Genomic DNA, 23,074 nt, shown 5'->3' with positions numbered 1-23,074 from the left:
TAGCTTCATATTAATTAAAATAGTTGGGAAGCTTTTACTAACAAGTATAACTAAAATTAATGAGCATACTAAAAGTATCATAATATGCTATTCTTCATATAAATTATCGTAAAGGCTTCATTTGTATGTAAGTAGAATGAAGTTGAAAGTATTTGTAGTTTGCAAAAGATATTAAATTTAATGTCGTACATATTAATTTATAAAATAAAAATCAAAGTTTTCGTATTATTTTGAATACGATTCGTTTTAAATGAGTTTATTTACAAACACTCTATTGGCGAGAAATTCTAGTGGTGTTGATCGCGTCTCATATCGGATTCAGTGGAAACCTCGCGAAACTGTGTTACCATTTTGTATCATAAACAAACACCTAACAAACGGTGCTAAAATTAAAATACAACCAAACTTATAGCCAAAATCTTATATTATTGTATGCAATTCCGTGGCAATAACTCGTGTGAGTTAACCGTACAAAGTACAGCAGACGGTAGAGCTTTTTTTAGCCGGAGCTTTTGAGCGATCGAGACGTATAAACAAACCTCTCCAGAAAACGTGTTGAAAATTTTACGATCACTCTGATTCAAGTGCGCTTTTGCGATAAATTATTATTTGTTGTTCGATTAAATTCTGTTACCAGTGAACTGTTATTGTTTGTGTTAGGTATCATTTTACCGGATTTTATAGTTCTTAGTGTTACTTAGTGAAAAAAATAATTATTGTGAAAGTGAACAGGTTTTTCAAAGTCCAAATCAAAGAAAAACTTAATTTATTTGATTATCACTTATGTGGTAATAAAGGTTTTACCAAACATATTTGCAATGTCGACTTAAATATTTAAATTTTCTATATATCCATGATTATATACTGACGTTTTAGAGTGACTTATCGTTAAATTTATATGAGTAAAAATGACACATTGTTTTTGACATTCGAATATTCATTTCAAAGAATATTATAACAACTTTTAAGTAACTATTTTGATAATAAAACATTGTTATTTTTTATTTCTATTTACAGTTATATTCTCAGGTATAATACAAACTCTAAAATATTTTATTTCAGTACGATAAAATACATTGAAAATCAGCTGTTAGCTACAAATATTATGATTTTCAATGTGGTATGATAACCTTGACTTAAAAAAAATCGTTTGATACACCACCGGCTACAAAAAATCGAAACATAAACAGGATAATATGTAAATATATATACAAATTATTATATTTGTACTGGAATCAATTTATGAATTAAACTGACTATGCCTGACGATTTTATAAACAAAAATATTTTAATAATGAGCTTTCTTTAAAATTATGGTAATTAAAAAACCAACTTTAGGTTAATTTTAAATATTATTTCCATCTCTGGTTGCTGACTGTATTCATTACTGAAGATCGCTGTGACTCACTTGTCTACTTTATTATGTCGTATCCGTGTGTCAGCTTTGAGAGTAATACTAGATTACTTCCAGTGATTCATTCGATCTGACCGCATACCATGGGCACCTCGGTTACATGTAAATGGTACGTAAAATATTTCACCATGGCACAGTTTGCCGTGAGCTTTGTTGTCGGAAAGAGATGACAGTATACTAGGTATATTAGATTCAATATGAACATTAATTTAATTTTCATATCTGATTTCGGCAAAATTCATGAATTCAAGAATGAAAACCTAACCTAACCTAACAAACAATCCAGTACGTAGACTATTTTCAAAATTTGCTTGCTTTCTCTAAAATGTAAACCTACAAGAACCGTGTTTTATTTAAACATGAATTTTATGGCAGTACCATACGGCCCAAAGAGGTTGAACGGTCTTTAATATACGGCCATATATTTCCAATTAACGTTTCACGGTGAAGTGTTATACGGCGAACTGCATACGTACAAGTTTCTGGACACGGGGCACATCATCCTTCTCGCAAGTTGCAAAACATCTGTCATGTTTATCTAGCATTATAAATACTTTCCACCCGCGTTAGCCTATTGCGAAGAGTTGCCGTTCTGTATAATCCAATAAACCTGTGGTTCGTTTATTATTTCAATGTGTATTTTATCTAGATACAGCATTATATAAATAGACAGTATTGTAGTTAGACGAGAAGTACTGGAGAGCCGCAAGAACCCAATCCCACTCGATCCAATGAGATGCCCGTAGCTTAATTGGAAAATCATACTGGTGCGAATCCAGCAGATACAAGTTCAAGTCCTGTCGGATGTTGTATTTTTTCTACAAAATGATTTTTTCTAGTGTGTATATGCATGAGATATTGTCAAATTATATATATTCAATATTTTTATGTTTGATCAGTTTTCAAAAAGAGTATGTACCTTACAATAATCCAAGTAGGTTATACATAGATGGAAACTGCATAATATAATTATGTATGGTGTATTATATTAAACTTATGATTTCCATCCATGCTAATATATATTCGCTCTTAGGTGTCATTAATTTAACACATCTTATTTTGTCCTGTTCAGACTAATTTTATTAGTTAGTCATACAATACTAGTTGTCATACAATTACTTTTACCACTTAATATATATGGCATATGTGACCACTAAGCCACCATTTTAGTTAATTCCGAATGAAAAAAAATACTAAATGTCAACACTTTCCCATGGGCACCATATGACGAAAAGACCACCAGTCCAAATTAACTTTTTTTAATGGCTGCCACACACGCACTGTTTGTTTTATACAGAGTGAATAAAATGTATTTAGGATAATCTGATAAACACTAATTAAAAGGTTTCAGTGATTATGAGTGAAAAAACTACTGGTGTTCAACTAATCTTTCAAGATATTCATTAGTACTGATAGTACTAATTGGAAATTAAATTTAAATTAGATCTTTTTAAAATAAAATTATACTTGTTTACAAAGATCGATCTTGGCAAACAAATTTTTGCCTTTCAGCTACATCTACCAACAAAAATATTGATCACAACCGCATACTAAAAGTCTGTCATCAATATAGGGATTTTTCACCCTTCATTTCCTTTGCCTAATTACTTTGAAGGGTGGAGGTAGATTGTTAATATCCGCCATAAATTGTGCACATTAAACTTTGTCAGTCATACAAATTTGTTTTTATTGAACTAAGACTACAATTTACAGATGGTGTTAGTTTTTAAAAACCAATTAAACCCTGCTTAAACCAAACTATAATAGTTTTATTATATTTTGGGCGATACGACAAAATTGTGCACACTTTTTTATCCATACTTATTTGTTTTCGTTGTATTAAGAATACATAAGTATTACACATTTGAATTAATTGTGAGTTCATTTTTTTTAATTCGGTAACCCCTGCCTAAACCAAACTATAATAAGTGGATAAAAATAATATTGTCTATAAAATATTATATCCAAAGTTATGTATGATTTAATTGCATAATTTTAGATATTTTATAGATAGACGAGTATTTTTTGACTGTTATCTAGTATGGCTTGGTGTCGCAGGGTTTAATTGAATTTTAAAAACTAACCAACACCATCCGTAAATTGTAGTCTTATTTCAATGAAAAAAAAAAAGTATGACTAACAAAGTTTAATGTGCACTGTTTTTGGCGAATCTTGACAGCCTACCTCCACCCTTCGTCATTGTGGCGTACTAATTCTGACCTTATTTTTATCTCTAAATCAATTAATAATTATATCTTATTCCCTAGGGTCCCTCTCCTTGTTTCGATTCAAAATTCAATAACAATCGTACGCAAAACTTTCCTTTCAAAGGAATTCAAAATTCCAGCAATTCTCGTAGGAACTATCCATGCTTCAATGACATACGCAATTATTATCGTTTTATACAACCATAATTAATTATTTCCATGAACATTACAGCCCATAAAACAATGAGTAATAATATACTTAATTTGTTACTGTCGAAAGTTGCCGTATTGTAGCGAATTCTTCATACATTGGTGATGTTATAATCATATTATGTAGGTAAAGCTATTCAGCATTCAAAAGTCATACGAGTTTAACGAGACTATTTAGGCTAATTAGCTTAGAAAATTTTAGTTTTAAGGCATTCATAAAGTAATTTATAGCCTTGATAGCGCTTGTTAACCCACCAAAGTATTTAAATAAAAAGTACAATATATGCGTAACAAATCGAATATAAAATTAGGTAATATCATTATGTCATTAATTATTTTTATGGATAACTGAAAAGAAAATTAAAGCACCTTGTGGCAATAAAATAATCTATTAAAAATAATATATTACCATAAATTTACTTTCACTTCTTTTCTTGTTGCATAGAGTGGCGCATACTAAACGTTATACATAGGTAGTCTAAATTTAAATATTAATAAATATGCCCTCATTCTTAAAAAAGGCTTTGCTAAATATGCAATCACTGTATTTTTCTTTCTGTGACTATCAATTATTGTAATCGAATGTATATTTCTAATGATAAGTTTATTACCCGAAACAACTGTCGATATCTATAAGTAAACACGTGTAAAATTGATAAATTCAAAAAAAAAAAAAAATAATAACAATAATAATCACTATGATGGATGGCATTACAAAACAGTATATTATATTATTGACTTCTTTCTTTCAAATTCAGTTTAATGTGAAACAACTTATAGATATTGTATATTCAACTGTCAGCAATTAGGTATAAATTTTAATACGGTTTTATATAAATTGGACGCATAGACTATTATACTAAATTATATTACATGCTGTTCTAAATTTTTGCTAGGCAAAATATAAAATTCACTAATTAAAACAATAAAAAACACTTTTAACAACTGGCCAGCTGTCATTTTAATAAAGTTTGATTAGTGTTGTCCATGACTTCAAAACAAATTAGTGCCTAAACGTATATTATATCAGCAAGTTGGAATGTCAGTCACATTAGGTTTTTGTTTTATTTAATTAATATCAAATCCTACCCATACGGCAAATAAAATCGTGTTCAGATAGAGTTCCTCAAATTTAATACAATTTGATGAAGTGTTTCAATTAAATAATAATATAATATTTAAATACACTGAAGAAATTATTTTTTACCGAATACAAACGAAAACTATTATGTAATGGTTAATTGAATCATTAAAATGTAGCAATAGACAATTGAAGATGTTTTCCAAATGTTCATAGATCTTCGGTATTAGATACATACATACATACCAAATCTCGACTAGATAAAAACAAAAAAAATAATTTATATCAGTTAATAAAAAATCGCTCTGATACTGAGATTATTGAGAAAAATAATAATAAAAATTGCATAGCAAACTGTCATTTTATAAAAGTTCTTTTTAAATTGTCAGTTTAACATTGAATTGAAAAGTTATTTATTTTTCTCGTTGGTGTAATAATTATACGTTTTGAATAACTTAATAATTTACAGTTTAATTTAAAATGTAAACTTAGTTAAGGGGGAGAGGCATGCCAACAGAGAACCTAGCGGAAAAATACGAAGTTTGCAATTTGAGATTTTTTTTGATAATTTACTATTTCAACCGTATTAATTAATAAATATTTATCTGAAAACATTAAAAAGATTTTTTATTTTTTTTTTAAATTTAAAGATAAACTTACAATTGTAAAAAAAATGTGAATTCGTTGTAGGGTCACGTCTTTATGGTCGTATTTATTATTAAAATTTAGTTTATTAAGTTTCCATTTTTTTGTCGTTTAGATTTTTAACTAATTCATCGTTGTAATATTTTTTATATTTATTTTAATAAACATCGATTTTTATAAAAATATAAATGTGTATAACTTGAAATTCTTTTTGTTTATATCAAATTTTAGTTTAGGTATGGTCCCAATATTGAAGCTCGATTTGATATAAATAAAAAAAATCATGTTATACACATTTATATTTTTATAAAAATCGATATTTTCTAAAATAAATATAAAAAATAATAAAACGATGAATCAGTCAAAAATCTAAACGACGAAAAATTGAAAACTTAATAAACTAAATTATAAAAATAAATATAACCATAAAATATAATGTAATAATATGTGACCCTGACCCTGCAACGAATTCAAATTTTATTACATTTTTCTTCAATAATTGTAAGTTTATCTTTAAATAAATAAAAAATAAATTTTTTTAATGTTTTCGGATACATATTAATTAATGAATACAGTTGAAATTGTAAATTATCAAAAAAAATCTCAAATTGCAAGCTTAGAATGTTTCCGCTTGGTTTTCTGCTGGCGTGCCTCTCCCCATTAAGTATGTGCATTGTATTCAGTCATTAGAAGTATTTGATAAAAATATTTCTGTCAAAAATTTTTAATTAAAATGTAAAGTTAGTTACAACGTCGTATATACCCTTAATAATCCGTTATACTCGTATTATTTAATTATTCTATTTGCAGTTTTAAGAATATCTCAGAATCAAAGTTTATGGATGTAACTGATTTTGGCACTGTATTTTTTTATGAATTTAGAATTAACACCATGTTCGAACTAACTCTGTATTTTTGATTTTTTTTAAATGTGTAGAAAATTAATTTATACATAAATAGTATCAAATATATTTAAAAAATAATGGAGTGAATAAACGTGGGTACATTTTTAATCCAAAAAGTGATTGTTTACTAAACATAGTGGTCAATAGACATAATTAAGACGATCGATGATAATAATATAATGATAAATACATTAATATCGAGTATGTATGATTAAAGTCAAAGTGAAAATGGAGAAGTTACAAATATTTCTATCAATATGCTTTCTCATCTTCAGTCAAGTGCCTGCCAATGTCAACGGAATCAAAATTGGTAAGTATTTAACAATTAACACTTAAATAATAAAAACAGAAAAATAATTTTTTATTTAAAAAAATAGGTACTACACGATTTAATCGGATGGGTTGAAATTAAAAAATAAACTTATTTACGAGTTATTTACAATTTTACGTGTTTTTTCTCCTCAATACTAATAATAATTTAAATAATGTAATACTACTAATAAATGTATTTTGCTTACACTTCACTTTCAAAAATTTATAAAATCTCCTTATTACTATTAACACAGTCTCCCAAGTCGTGAAGTATTAGATACATGGACTATGATGTAAAAAATAATAACCAATAATTAGGTTTTAATGGAATCTTTATGTTTGAATAACACAATAATATGGACTTACTTCGAATAAAAATTCATATTTAAATTTCGTAATTTAATTTGCGTACCTACCTATTTTAATTATTATGTTAGACCCTAAAAACCAATACATAACTAACAATGTCGTATAGGAAAAAACCATTTCAGTATGAAACGAATAAAACAGCATTAAATATTATATCCATACCTACACAAAACAGTCATCGTGAACATAAATGATGGGTAGGTACACGGTAAAAACAGGCTAATAGACAAAATGATAATTTTACATGAGGTTAAAGAGAAGAATGCAATCGTTATTGGTTGGAAAATGGGTTTAATTTTAAGTAAAAAATATATATTATATTGATTTCTCATTTATTTTGAAATATAATAAAAGTGAAAAAAAAGTAATAAAAAGATAGCATACGTTTTTGTGCAGATTCATACACAATGAGCTGATTTTTGCCTTGACCACGATTTTTTTCCCTTCATGTATGAAGCAATGGAATCGATGTTGGTACTTTTCTTGAGTAATTCCTCTATTGAACAAATTCTCATTTAAATCTCAAAAATAAAAAAATGCGATGAGCCTGTTTTTGCCGTGTACCCTTCAAATATGTTAAAGAAAAACCTTTTTCCATAGAGATGTATCATATATGTATGAAATTAAAACAAAAAAGAACATTCGGTCTACTGATTATGTTAACTACAAGCGACTTTGCATTGCATCTTTTACTATGGCATTCCAATATAATTTAAAATTCACCCAATTTCTTAATTACATACATTATAATGGATTCAAGTTTTATACTATTCCATTTGAATCGTTTTTTTGCAACCCGGGTTTCTTCTTTCGGCATCTTCAGACACCATGCACACTCACCAACCTCGTAAATGTACACGAACAACAAATACAGATAATTCTCGCTTATGTAATACATCCACTAGAATATAAATTCAAATTCCATATTGTGGTGTAGATGCTTCCAATATAAGCATTGAATACTTAAGGCTATACTTCAGTTGAGGCATGGTCTAAAGAGATCGTGGCTAGGCGATGCGCGGATTGTGCAAATGACGCGTGCCGAACGAAATATAATTTGTCATAAAAGTTCAACATGCGTCCATTTAATATTATGTTTATTGTTGTATTACTAATATTAATTGTATATTCATTGACATATTTTCTTTTTTAAGTACATACGTAAAGTTTTTTATTCATCTTTACACGATTTAAGAATATTTAATCCGACGCCATGACAAAACAAATCGACGTGCAGACACCTCGACTATCAGTCTCCGATTGGCGACTAGTGAGAAATTTAGTCGCACCTACTGTTGAAAATTATTTGCCGTTAAATGTATAGGATTGGATGATGTATGTTTAAATTAGACTTCAATTGGATCCTTCAGACATAAACATAAAATTTATCTTTATTATACTTCCTCGTCAACTATATGTAGGAAGCCAAAAGTGACACATTGACATTATCTTTAAGATGTATAATCACATAAAAATGCATTTGTTTATGTAAGCTACGAGGGTGGGTCAATAATTCCTTAGAAAAAAGCATTAAAACAGTTTTTATTTTTGTATTTTTTTTTTTATTTCTCAACATAATCTCCTTGGAGCTCAATACACTTGGTTAGACGTTTCTCAATTTTTTTAAACCGTCAGAAAAATAAGTTTTCGGAAGGTCCTCAAAATAAGCATTTGTCCGATCGATGACTTCTTCATTTGCAAAAAAACCTTGTCCACTTAGCCATTTTTTTAAGTTTGGGAAAAGGAAAAAGTCACTGGGGGCTAAATCTGGCGAATACGGTGGGTGGTCGACCAATTCGAACTTCAATTCTTCAATTTTAGCCATTGATCGTAAACATGTGTGAACACGGGCATTGTCCTGATGAAAGAGGATTTTTTTCCTGTTTAAATGAGGCCATTTTTCTTCCATTTCGTTTTTTAGCTGGTCCAATAAAGATGCATAATAATCCCCTGTTATTGTTTTTCCTTTTTCCAAATAGTCAACGAAAATAATTTCACGTGCATCCCAAAATACAGTAGCCATAACCTTACCAGCTGATTTTACGGTTTTCGCCTTCTTTGGACATGGTTTGTCTTCGCAATCCACTGCTTTGACTGTTCTTTCGTCTCGGGAGTATAGTGGTGTATCCATGTTTCATCTACAGTCACAAAGCGACGAAAAAATTCATCCGGATTGCGTTGCATGAGCGACAACAGGGCTTTAGAGGCCACCACCCTATTGCATTTATTGTCGACTGTGAGCAAACGCGGCACCCATCTTGCAGAAATATTTTTCATGCCCAATTTGTCATGTAAAATAGAAATGACGCTACCTTTTGAGATCCCTGTAACCTCAATTATCTTACTCAACTTTAATATTCGGTCACTTAACACCATATCGTGGATTTTATTGATCATTTCTGGTGTAGTCACTTCTACAGGACGTCCTGAGCGTGGTTCATCCTTTGTTGATGTACGACCACGTTTAAATTCATTTAACCAGTTATAAATAGTTGCGAGTGAAGGAGCAGATATGCCGTGAACTAAATCCAACTCATTTTTTATTTCCTTTGCTGTTAACCCTTTTATATTAAAATGTTTAATAACAGCTCTAAACTCAATTTTCTCCATTTTCCATTTTTCCATTTTCCACAAGCAAATTTTTTTTTTAAATGTACGAAAAACACACAACAACCCGACCAATCTGATTGAAACTTCGCAGCATACTGAATCGGTAGTGCCGCTGCATGAAAACAAACCGCTTACAGTACTAGTCGCGCCACTTGTCGGCTTTTCTAAGGACTTATTGACCCACCCTCGTATTTAAACAAAGTAATAGATTTAAAACCAGAACGCTAATCGCAATTTCGTTTGTGGGGCATTCAATAGAAAAATAAAATAATGAATTTGTTAACTTAACAATATAACAATAATTAGAAAATCGAACTGCCTTCAAAATGTATAATATAAAATGTATATAAGACTACTTCTATCTGAAGTAAAGTTGTGCAAATAATATGGAGTTAGGAGGGGTGGGTCGCAGGTGACTTGGAAATTATAAAAAATCTTGTCACTTAAAATTGATTATGACTACTACTTTACCATGTTCGATCCTAAGAGGATCATATTATGGGCCTCCATAGAGTAGAGGTTTAATTAACAAATTTAGTCTTTACGATAAATGGATGTTGGCCACTTGCTCAACCTATCAGGTCAATACTCATACTCATATAAATTGTAAAACAAAATATATATTTTACAGAACCAGGATTCAAACCACGACATTATAAGCCGACGTTTAAGCCGCTCGGCCATCATGGGTGTTTTGAATGTTTTGGGCGTTTATGAACCAGTTTATTAAAAATATGTTTAATCTTAAAACGTCGTTGGTTAATGTTATATTATTTAATATTTTTTTATAATTCCAGGTGGTATATTTGATGATAGTGAAGAGGCTCAGGAATGGGCATTCAAGTACGCCGTTGATGCCATCAATGAAAAGAGGGAGATTCTCCCTAACAATCAGCTCATTGCCTTGACAGAAAGGGTTCCAAAAGATGACAGCTTTGCCGTGTCCAAGGCAATATGTCGCCTATTGAAGGTAAAATATTCATTGTTTTTATGTTACGATAAAACCGAAGGATATTTTCTTAATTGAATGCTATATAAGATAATTCTTAAAAACTGAAAAAAATATTCACATTACACCATAAGTATTAAAAAATCATAAATTACCTACTATATAAACATCACAAGGCAGCGCATTGGTAAATCATAAAAAAAAAATCGATCACTCTAGCACCCTTTTAACATTTTTAAGGTCTAAGACTCTCTCGTCTTGTTCATTCTCTGACTGACTGGGACTGTCAATATTAACAAAATTTAATAAACACTTCCATCAGATGGCTATTAGTTACTTTCATCGTAATTAGGTGGGATTAAGGTGGCGTAATTGATAAAGTACATTGGCCGGTAGTCCCGCCCTGTATAATAGTTTTTCAAGTTTTTTTCTAATAGCTATGGTTTTGAGGTGTTTACGAATTATGTTATTAATACACAATTATTGTTTTTTTTATTAGTGCATAGGATATCCGGTAGTGGTAAGATTGTTCAATAAATTCAATTTTATTTATTTTTACATATTATACTTAGTGAACTTTACAAATTATAAATTTACGATGGTCAGAACATGACACTTAAAAACAAATAAATAGTATTAAAATAATATAAAGAACAAATAAATGTAATATGCACTATACAGTATAAAGAGTAAATATTTACAAACATTATAAAGTAGATACCTATATGGAAGTACGCCGAATGAGTAAGTAGAGTAGACCCTATTTTAAGAATTCCATCCATTTAAGAGTGCCATCCTCACGTAGGTGGAATATCAACATCCGAAGTGTTTTTGTTGAAATTTGATAGCTATTGCTCTTCCAATTGGCATCATCAATGGCAGGTTATTTATGCACGTTGGGAGTACCAATATGTAGATCACTGAGAGGAAGCGCCACGTGCAGGCTTGTACCATGCTCTCAATGCAATGGTGCCCAACCAGAAGCTGCCACCTGGGGGTACCTACACAGGACTTCGCAGTTTGGATAAAAATGAATCGAATGCGATAATGAATAACTAGGACCAAGAAGTGGGGATACTCTGATTATCCGTGATATAAATGAAGCCTCTCGCTCAATAATGATTTATGTTACATTTTGACAGTTTTGAACTAAATATGCAATAATGATCTACAACACATTGCCTGTGTTTTGGCATATTTATTTTTTTGATCTAAGTAGCAACATTAAGTCGCTTCTTTTTGATCAGTTATGTTGGCCTGTCTACAATAATAATCTACGCATTTGTCAAAATGGAGGATGACACGAGAGTTTTTGTTAATCCTGCGGATGCAAAAAGACTTCACAGAGAAAAATTCACATGGAAAAGAGGAATACAAAAAAGTGATTAAGAAATTCAGGAGAGGCTTTTTAATAAATATAAATAATTTCTTCTCAACAAAATAGTTTTCTTTGATTATCTCAAAATGTCCAAATGTAATATAGATCATTGCTGAACACCCAGTGATCTGTCTGCTCGTTCCAACCAACTGTACAATGGATGATATGTTAGACTCTAGGCGCATGTCTTGCATGGCAAGGACAAAAGAAGAATATTGAATTATTAATATTGTACATAATTATCATGTAACTACTCAATAAAAGTAATCGCTGTATAAAAGCTCTCTGCTAATAAAAATTAATCATTTTGTTATTTCCGTTTGTTCCAGGCTGGGAGTGTTGGTATATTCGGGCCTACTGCCGGGATTACATCACACCACGTGCAGTCCACGTGCGACACAAAAGAAGTTCCTCACATACAGATGAGTATAGATCCGGATCAAGGTCGGGGAAACTGCCTTATAAACGTCTATCCAGATGTCGTTGCGCTATCCATGGTAATAAAATATATAAGGTTACTAGAAAAACAATTATGATTTCAATTTTAGCTAGTAGATGAGTTTCATAGAGATATAAAAGTTGTCTGGAGTCATAACTCACATATTCCTAAAATTGAGTTTTGAAATAAACGCCAAAATTCACTACAGCACTATTTTTTGTAATTAGAAGATAATTTTTGAACTCCCTTGAATATTAATGAGTGAGTGAGTCGATTTACATTATTTTTTAAATATATATAACATATATAATATAATATATACCTATACATAATACTCTTATGGGTGAAGAGAAATAAAGGACTCTGATTGGTTAGAAAGACCATGATGACTGAACTATTCATTGAAAAGTTATGACTCTCGGCAGCTCAAAGATCTAATTCGTATGAGTCATAGGTAGGTCAATAGATCAATTAAGAGAACCGTCACCCGAATAGTGAAAAATCTCTGAAGAATCTCACTTGGTGAGCCTTTTTACCCAGTATTTTTTCTAATATTTGTGTTTTCTAAGGTTTTTTAGATTTTTTTTCAATAATAAAAATCAAACTTCCTTAAATATTGTGCGAATTTAAAATCTATTACAAAATAATAATTTTATTCATTTTAGGTTTACGTATCTCTTGTCAGAGCATGGAATTGGGATTCGTTCACAATTTTGTATGAAAACAGCAACAGTTTACCAAGAGTAAGTGAACTCATCAAAATGCATCACTCAAAAGGCCACTCTGTAGTCATGAGGCAATTAGATAATGGAATCGGAGACAATTACAGGTAAACATTGTGATAATATTGTAAAATAAGAATTCTTAGCTTTCAGTGATTTTTCTGGCTATTTCTATATGTTGGCAAAAAAAGTGCAGTGCAGTTAAAAAAAGCTTTCAAAATACTACCGTTTGAAATAATCAAGACGTCAGTAAATTAGTGGAAGATATAAACAGACTTTGCCTTTTGACTGAAGCTATTGGTAAATGATGAAAAAAAGACTTTGAATATCCATCCTTAAAACAAATGGACTGCCTCAAATCTAGAATATGACGTATAACATACTAACTTATAAGTCTCATAGGTATACGCAAAAGGCGATATATCCGTTGACACAACGCCCAATTAAGTCATGGTTATGTCACCACATCACTCGTAGCTTAAGAGCACACGGTCTGTAAATATGTGCGCGGTCACCTTGTAGTTTTGGTGTTTATTAGTTTGTATGAATTTAATTGACTATTTTTTATGGTTTTGTGGTTAATACATCGATCGGTGAAATGGTAAAGTTCTGCGGAACTAAGTGGCAACGCAACTCACATGACCGAGAGAAGTGTAATCAGCTTGGAGAGGCATTCATCCAGCAGTGGATAGATTCAGGCTGATGATGATGATGACAGCACTAAATTGAATATGTCTTATTTTTGTTTAATTGTAATGATTTAGGTGTTTAGTTGTGATTCGAGCATAATTGATGCAAACAATAATTTTTAAATATTAAATTACGGTATATTTCAATAAGATGGTGACATATTATATTATGACATACGTCAAGTATACATAATATAACCCGAGTTAAGGGGAGATCCTTATGCCAACATAGAACCTAGCGGAAAAATATGAAGCTTGCAATTCGATTTTTTTTTTTTTTTGATAATTTACAATTTTAACTGTTTTAACGATGAATTATTCAAACATCTACACAACAAAAAAATAGAAAACTTAATAAACTAATTTTAATAATAAATATAACCATACAAATAATGTAATAATAATATAAATAAGTAACAAATTCACATTTTTTTACAATTATTGTAAGTTTATCTCATCAGATGATTGTTGACTAATAAATAACTTCAATTGTCATTTTCAGACCAGTTCTCCACAGAGTCAAACTATCCGGTGAAACTCGATTTGTTTTAGACTGCTCCATTGACAAGTTGAAGATAATTCTGATGCAAGCCCAGCAAATAGGCATCATGTCTGATAGCCATTCGTATATCATCACGAATCCTGATATGCACACCATTGACATGGAGCCATTTAAGTACGGAGGTGCCAATATTACCGGTATGATCTCTATTATTATCAGTATACATAATAATAATTTTAATTAAATAAAATTAAATAAGTCAATTTCCACAAGGTTAAACTGTGTTTCTATTTTTTTTCAAATACGAGGTTTAATGATTAAGGGTGAATTATTTACGGAAAGATATTTATCGAAAATTCTCATTTCACTCAACATTGTCCTTACCATTATTCTAAGTAGTATATGTAACATTGTATTTTTATTTATTTATAACATAGAAATACTTTGCGCCCACGTTGGTCGCCAGTTATAGTATGCTACAGTATTTATAACATAGAAGCACTTTACTTTACTTATAAAATAGAGTTCACAGAGGTTTAATCAATAATAACAGAGAATACTTTAAACGGTAAAAGAAAACAGATTAACAAGATAAGATGATTCGCTCGACCAAATAACCAGATGAACTTTCCAAAGGATTAGTTCAGTTCATATAGGTATCTCATTTGAAAACTAGATACCACATTTATCACTAGAAACGAATCTCGATTGTGTAAGGTGCTTATTCTCAAAATAGAGGACCTGTATGTCTAAAAGGGTCAGAGCTAATCAGACTATTTTGACTGGCTGCGAGACATCTGTGAGAGATATCAATTTCGGAGTCAACATAGAATTAAATCCTAATCCGTCTGAATAGTGCTTGCGCATCCAGTCAATGGGCATCGACATCTATAGATCTCTTTTCGAAGATACGCCGCTGTATATAGAGTTAAATCCTAATCTGTCTACATTGCGCGTGCGATGTCTAGTCAATGGGCCACGCCATCATGTAGGTCTCTTTTCGAAGTTATGCATGCTATAATTGTTATTAAATTCCTGTTATGTTTCAGGAGTCAGGCTTTTAGATCCAGACGATCCTTACGTCAGAGACACGGTGGCGCAGTGGGCAAATTGGGACGAGGCAAGAGGTAAAGCTCCAGAAGAATATTTTGATAGAGAAACTCTTCGCGCTGATGCGGCTCTGACTCATGATGCAGTATACGCCTTCGCCCATGGACTGGCGGAGTTAGACCCAAGTCAGTTTCTTCATGAGTCTATTGACTGCGAAGGAGAGGAAACTTGGGAGCACGGATTTACGGTTATTAATTACATGAAAACGGTATGTTGATTATATCTAGATATCATAATATAAATGCTCCATTAACAAGCAAATCAGATGATTTAGAGTAACACCAAACTTAATAAAAAGGTTTCATAACAAAATAACATGGCAACCCGACTAGACCAGCAAACTCGTAGACCCAACCAGATTCAACGATCATGTTGACATATTAATATTATCGACAGAGTGTATTTGATGGAATTTGATTTTGAATTTTAATGGATTTAAGTTTTGTACTATCTCATTTAAGTCGTTTTTTGCGACCCGGGTTTAGCCTTTCGGTATCTTCAGCAACTATGACGTGCACTCACCAAAAGGCAAATACACACTGACAACAAATACGATTAACTCTAACTTATATAACAAATTAATACAATAAAGTAGGTAAAAACTTTATCACCCACCCCACCTATTAAGTTAAGAATCACAATAAAAATATAACAAACAAATTATGAATATCAGTCGGAAGCCAACAGCGGCGGAGTGAGGTTGTACAACTTCGCTTGCGTATTCGGGACGCTACTCGCCTGGTTACTCGCGAACGGTTATAAATACGGGATACAACAAAAATAATATTGTTTGTAAATGAATTTGACAATAAACTCAACATGTGTGGTCCCATGTGATTTTGACAATCAGTGCCAGTGCTTGAGAAAAAGTGAAAAATATTTATTGTTGCACGGATAGTGCACTTTGTGCGGGGAGTGCGTCAAACGCGGTGAAGCGAGGGGTTGTCCACACTGTTTTTTGTTCACACTGTTGCGCGAATTCCAAGACCGCGTGAACGGCAAAAGCAATAAAATGGAAAACACCACGATGGAAGTGAATGAAACCAAAAAAACGAAGAAGAAAAGAAACGATGATGAAGAGGAAGTGGTTGGAGAAAAAGAAGAAGAATGGCAAACGGTGACCTCTGGAAAAAAACCCAGAAGAGACTCTGGGGTCACTCCAAAGGGAAACCAAAACATCGTCATGATAGCGACGGGAAGTAAAATTCCATTAAAATTGAAAATAGCGCAGATGCTGCATAAGGCAGGAGTAAAAGTACAGAAAATTTACAATAAAAATTTAAAGACGTACATCCAAGTAGAAGACGAAAAAGAAGCAGATAAAGTGAAACAAGCTGGAGAACTCAAAGATCTCGGTTTTGTGACCAAAGAGAATGACTCCTGCTCTTATGGAGTAATAAGAAAAGTCGATATTGATATGGACCTCCAAGAACTGCAAATGGAAATCAAAAGTGATGCAAAAGTAATCAACCTTAAGAGGTTGACAAGAAAAGGTGATACAGGAGAGCTGACAAAGACCTCGTCAGTCAGTATTAAATTTGGGGAGAAAATATTGCCGAGAACAATTTACATATATGGAGTCTCTTTTGCTGTAGAACCGTATGTATTCAGGGTTATGCAATGCTACAAATGCTGGCGATATGGGCATATCGCGAACAATTGCGGACGTACAGTAGAAACGTGCCCTAAGTGTGGTGAAAACCACAAAACCTGCGAAAAAAATGAGGAAATTACGTGCATCAATTGCAAAGGTAACCACGCGGCAAACAGCCAAAAATGCCCAAAGTGGCAAGAGGAAAAGAATTGCAAAGAAGCAATGAAAAAAATGAACATACCTTTCAAGGAAGCAAAAAAAAATATGTTAAATAATAGCTATGCTGACATATTAAAACAAAAAAAAATCGTAGGAAGAGATGAAAACGAAACAATTCAAAAAACTAAGGAAAACAAAAAGAAAGAAGAAGCGGTGGTAGAAGCTTCAGGCGCAACAATAATATCTACAGGTAGTAGCGTAAAGCCTACAAAAAATAAGAAAAATTCAAAGGGGAAGACAGAGGTTAACGCGATGGGAGAAATTATGAAAGTCTTGCTGAAAGGGGGAGACTGGCAGCAGATCATTAAACAACTAATAATTAAAGCAGTGGACTGGGTATGCAAACAATTCAAAGAAGGACACTTAAAGGAAATTCTAGGGGAGGTTCTGGAGCAAAATGGATAATAAAAAACAAATTAGGATTTTACAATGGAATGCCAGAAGTATGAAGCAAAAAAAGGATGATATAGAACTCTACTTAATAAGACAAAAAATTTCAATAGCATTAATCTCAGAGACTTGGCTGAGGTCTGAATTAGACTATCTGAAATTCAATGATTACACGATGTATCGAAAATACAGAAGGGATGGATACGGAGGAGAGCGATTATGGTGCATAAAACACTGGCGTCTAAAGAAGAAAGAAAGAAAGACGGAAGAGCTAGACAAAATAATTATAAAGCCATTTAACAGAATAGGAGTGAGGACCTGATCGAAGGATCCCCTTCTAGAAGAGAAGAGGCGATATGACAGCGAGTCGCAGTCAAAGCCTCGGTAAAATCACAAAAAAAAAAAAAAAAAATTATGAATACTTAGTTGAACTATTGTTGTTTTTATTTAATAAAACGCAATTTTTATAGTACTTATTCCACTTTTAATTAATATATTAGGACCGGTTTCGTCCGCTTCAGTGAGACATTTTCGACTGAATACATTTTTTTTTTAAAACAATATTTATCAAACAAAATTCAAAGCGATAGAAATAATATAACAATAGGTACATAATAATTATCCGTCCAATAATACCTTCCCAATTACAGACTAATTTAAAACTAATGAGATTGGAAATTAATATTTCATACTACGTCAGGGGCATTAAACAAATTATTTAAAATATTAACAAACCACAAAATATGAAACAATCTACACTTAAAATAACATTAATATCAACAAATAAGTATAATTAGTCAAAATTAACAATATTTTTTTTTTTTTTATAAACAAATAAAATAAAATTATCAATTGAAGTGAGATGGAATAAAAAACAAATACAACCAAAATATGAGTCAGAATTCAATAAAAATAATAAATAATGTACAATATATAAAGTTATGTTATGACAATCCCAAATATTAAATAGGGTACAATAATGGAGAAGACACAAAATATAATTGATCATTTAACAAATTAGAATTGGGCAAAAATTTATACCTATTAATTTCTAGGATTTCCTGTTTATCCAATTTTATAGATTTCTCATTCAAATGCAGGATTTTAAAATTTTTACTGATATTAAAAGAGTGATTATTTAAACTTAAATGATTTCCAAAAGCTGAAGATTCATTACCATTTTTGGCACAGGCTAAATGTTCTTTGATCCTAGTATTAAAGGATCGTCCCGTTTGTCCAACATATTTGGCATCACAAGAGTCACAACTTAATAGATAAATTCCACTTTGGTTAAGTTTATCTAATCTATCTTTAGTATTCACCAGTATTGAATTCAAATTTTGTGTATTGTAAAATGTTACATTGAAAAGTTTTTTATCTATTTTTCTTGAAATATTTTCAGACACTCTTCCTAGGAAACATAATTTAACCCAGCGTTTATTAACACTGGCTTCATCTATCACTAAGCCAGAAGTCACATTTAATAAAGCTATTTTTTTAGATTTGTTGGCCAGAATGCGATCAATCAAACGTGAGTCATAACCGTTATTAAAAGCGATTTGTTTAATCGTCTTTAACTCCAAAGCAAAACTATTTTCGGACATAGGAACCATTAATAAACGATGTATAAAAGCATGGAAAACTGATAATTTATGTGAGATATGGTGTCTAGAAGAGTTGTGGTTTGTTAATATTTTAAATAATTTGTTTAATGCCCCTGACGTAGTATGAAATATTAATGTCCAACCTCATTAGTTTTAAATTAGTCTGTTATTGGGAAGGTATTATTGGACGGATAATTATTATGTACCTATTGTTATATTATTTCTATCGCTTTGAATTTTGTTTGATAAATATTGTTTTAAAAAAAAAATGTATTCAGTTGAAAATGTCCCACTGAAGCGGACGAAACCGGTCCTAATATATTAATTAAAAGTGGAATAAGTACTATAAAAAATTGCGTTTTATTAAATAAAAACAACAATACAATGCAGTTCCACCATGAATTGACAGTTAACAAAATAAAGAAAACTTAGTTGAACTGTTTGTAAAAAAACCTTTACCTTATCACTGATGGTTGAGCTTTTTAAGTGGACTTTAATTATTTTGTGGGAAGATGAGGAAGTCGGATCTAGGGGTGGGGGCGATGGAACAGAATGCCAGACACTGACCTTTGTGATGATGTATGATGGCTCCGTGGTCTGGTTTCAACTTTTGCTCGCGCGGTATTGTTGTTTTGGGTCACCCGGTTCGTACACGCACGACACAGTTTTATGGATTATATGTGAGTGTGTATGAATGATTATGATAGATTCTGAATGAGTCCGTATCTATTGAGTCAATAACTTAAGCGACGGAAAGCTATTAGAAGCCCGCTCACGCCCGCTATCGAGATACAACTGAATGTTCTTTGTAACACCGTCTCTCATGACCTGTAATTGCTTATTGATTGTCTGGTGACAATAACACTGGGGATTAGGATGTGAGTGAGGAGATAAGGAGTGGAATGGGAACATAAATGACCCAACCAACTGATAATACAATCAATAGCCGTATAAATCGTCAAAACCCCAATAAAAGATCATTTTCATTAGATAATAATCAATAATAATAATACTACATTCAATATGTGTAAAATCGTCAATACTGTGAAAACAATGGCAACGTATTGGGAATTTAATGGAGTTAACTAATGAGATAATAATATATGCCAATGTAAAAAGATTAAAATATCCTTTTTCACATGGTAGGCATATTATATTGTGTTCGTCATGTTTTTTCAAATGACTTTTATTCTACTGTATCCTATAATGATGGATTAGTCTGCCCACTAAGTAAATTGATTTAATAGCTTTAAGATTTTTTTTTCTTATTTAAAATTGAATTTTCCGTCTTACTATCCAGTTATACATATTTTTATTTATAATTAACTATTTGTTTTATTCAACAAATAATTCACAATATTTAAGAATGTAGCATTCTAATTATTGAACATACATAATTTTGAAAAACACCTTCTGAGAAAATATATTATAAACAATAGAAAAAATCTTTTTTGAAAAAAGTAAGCCACCCCGGCAGGGAATCGAACCCTACATCTCCCAGGTTTACGCCCCATCCACGCATTACCTCTATGCTACGCGGTGACATACTAATTGCGAAAAATTTTTACTATTGGCCACTTTTAATACCCACTCATCAGCGCTCTTCTAAATCAAGCTACTTTGGCAATCGGTTTTTGTTCATTAAATCAAAGTAAATACCTATTACTTTAATTACTAACCGACGTCGTGGATTTCTCCAATATTTTTTTATGATGTAACTTACTTGAAATTGCTAATAATTTATAAATAACTATTTATTTTATTCAACGAATAATTCACAAGATTTAAGAATGTACCATTCTAATCATTAGAGATGCATATTTTCTCAGAAAGTGTTTTCAAAATTATGTATATTCAATATTTTTATTTGTTTATAATGATCGATATATGTATAAATAAAAAACCTTAAAACTATGAATTTCTCAAAAATCTTTTCTGTATGTTAGCTGAAAACTAAATTTTAATTATAAACTTGACTACAAAATAATCTGTAATAATAAGATGGGATCATTTAACGAATTCACATTTCGTAACATTTTATTTAACTACTTGATACTTGATTTTGAATTGGAATAAAACATATTTTTCTTTTTAATGTATTTAGATAGGTACGTAATTAAAATACTTACTTTAATTTTAAGTATCTCTGGTAGATTGAATATTTGTATTAATAGATATTTATTATTTTCCAGAACTATTTAAAAGGGATGACCCGAGTAATAAAATTCAACCATGAAGGATTCAGAAGCGACTTTCTCATCGACATCATTGAGCTGACGAACGCTGGTTTAACAACGGTATTTTAAATGATACATACCTACTTATTAATTATATACCAATTTTATTTGCATCTATTGTTCACGGTTTATAGCAAATTTTATTAATCTGTTATACTTGACCTGAATTAGAGTAGCATATAGCTTAAAACTTACATGCTGTCCCACTTTCACATTTCTCTCGCGCAGTAGCCAATATAATTTTATCATAGTAATTTAGTCATTACCATATAATATTTTTATAAGCAATGGTGGCATTTTAATTTTAATTGTTAATATGTTTGTTCTGCAGTGTTATTACTTGAGCTGTGTCCTGATAATTACGCTAAGGGCCATAAACAACTGACACGACACGCCACGTACGGCATATCGCGTGCGTTTTTTAAGCGCGATTAGTTACATGCATCAGTGAATTTTGTACCGTTCATTTAAATACACATGAATTCTAACTCCGCACCACACAACACGTGGGTTATGGGTAATATTCATAATTAAGAAAAAAAACAAGTTATTCAAGGACAGTTGACAGTGATTTATCGACATAATATTATTATGTCGATTTAGTTATGTGACTTCTTAAGACTATAAGATGTTTACACCCACAAAAAATCAACACGGCATCAACTGGCTAAAAATGCTTGCTAATCTAAAATATAAACATCACACATCCACGAACGTATTTTATCACTGTGTCCAAATTATTTCAAAACTTTTAAATCCATTAGATAAAAAAAAAATCATTGAATATTAAAGATTTCGTCATTGTTTTCTCATCGAATATTTTATTAAAAGAAAAAAATGGTTCTTTTATATTTTATAACATCGCATTTTCTACAACTCGTATTATCTCTATCCCTTTCTTCCTAAATCATCATTTATAAAATCCCCTCTTCCATAAGGGCGTGACATATAATATATAGATGACCCCAAGTATGTAAGTGATCACTATTGAGTCGCCTAGAGTCATAACTCACATTTTGCAATTTTGCCATTTTTTAGTTAAATAAACCGTGTTAAAAAGTGATTTTAATGGCATTAATCTATATAAAGAAAAATAGTCGGGTATTAAAAAATCACTTTAAACCATGTGAAAATTGTTGACAAAGTGGACTGTTGGTGTCATAAATCACATTTTTCAACCTAACTCATCAGGTAGCTCTATTTACCATAGTGTGTCTGCAGTAGAGGTGAGTTGGAAATACTGTCACAAGTTTGTGTACTTAAGTTTCGGATGAAACTACCCATACTAAGTATTTGTTGCCCAATAAACTTGTTTCAAGAAACTTGAAACGTATTAGATGTTCGAATTCGAACGCATTCGATAATATCTGCGCCGTGACTCGCTATTCAGCGCTATTGATATTAAATGCGCGCGAGCGAGATATCATGATACACGTATGTCTAGCCGTGATATTATACTCAACTGTCATTGTTCTCCCTTTCTCTTCT

The 23,074-nt window shown here is 31.2% G+C and overlaps 1 protein-coding gene across 2 annotated transcripts in view; it reads left to right on the top strand.

Annotated features, from left to right (window-relative positions):
- The first annotated feature begins 323 nt into the window (after positions 1-323).
- LOC147075980 (glutamate receptor ionotropic, kainate 2-like) overlaps positions 324-23,074 on the top strand; it is a 45,340-nt gene continuing 22,589 nt past the window's right edge. The window contains exons 1-8 of one of the 2 annotated variants that reach the window (XM_085942311.1): positions 324-457; positions 6,495-6,772; positions 10,551-10,723; positions 12,410-12,577; positions 13,185-13,348; positions 14,433-14,629; positions 15,482-15,750; positions 21,542-21,646. In XM_085942311.1, the coding sequence (XP_085798437.1) occupies positions 6,670-6,772; positions 10,551-10,723; positions 12,410-12,577; positions 13,185-13,348; positions 14,433-14,629; positions 15,482-15,750; positions 21,542-21,646 (1,179 nt within the window). In that variant the 5' untranslated portion in view covers positions 324-457; positions 6,495-6,669. Of the gene's footprint in view, positions 656-6,494; positions 6,773-10,550; positions 10,724-12,409; positions 12,578-13,184; positions 13,349-14,432; positions 14,630-15,481; positions 15,751-21,541; positions 21,647-23,074 lie in introns of both variants that reach the window. The other variant, XM_085942312.1, reaches the window with a different exon arrangement.

The sequence above is a fragment of the Rhyacophila brunnea genome, unplaced genomic scaffold (genome assembly GCF_057557595.1).
Source record: "Rhyacophila brunnea isolate RB1 unplaced genomic scaffold, BYU_Rbru_1.0 scaffold_14, whole genome shotgun sequence".
Taxonomy (NCBI): domain Eukaryota; kingdom Metazoa; phylum Arthropoda; class Insecta; order Trichoptera; family Rhyacophilidae; genus Rhyacophila; species Rhyacophila brunnea.
The sequence above is the reverse complement of the archived record's forward strand: the minus strand, read 5'-3'. Positions and strand labels throughout refer to the sequence as shown.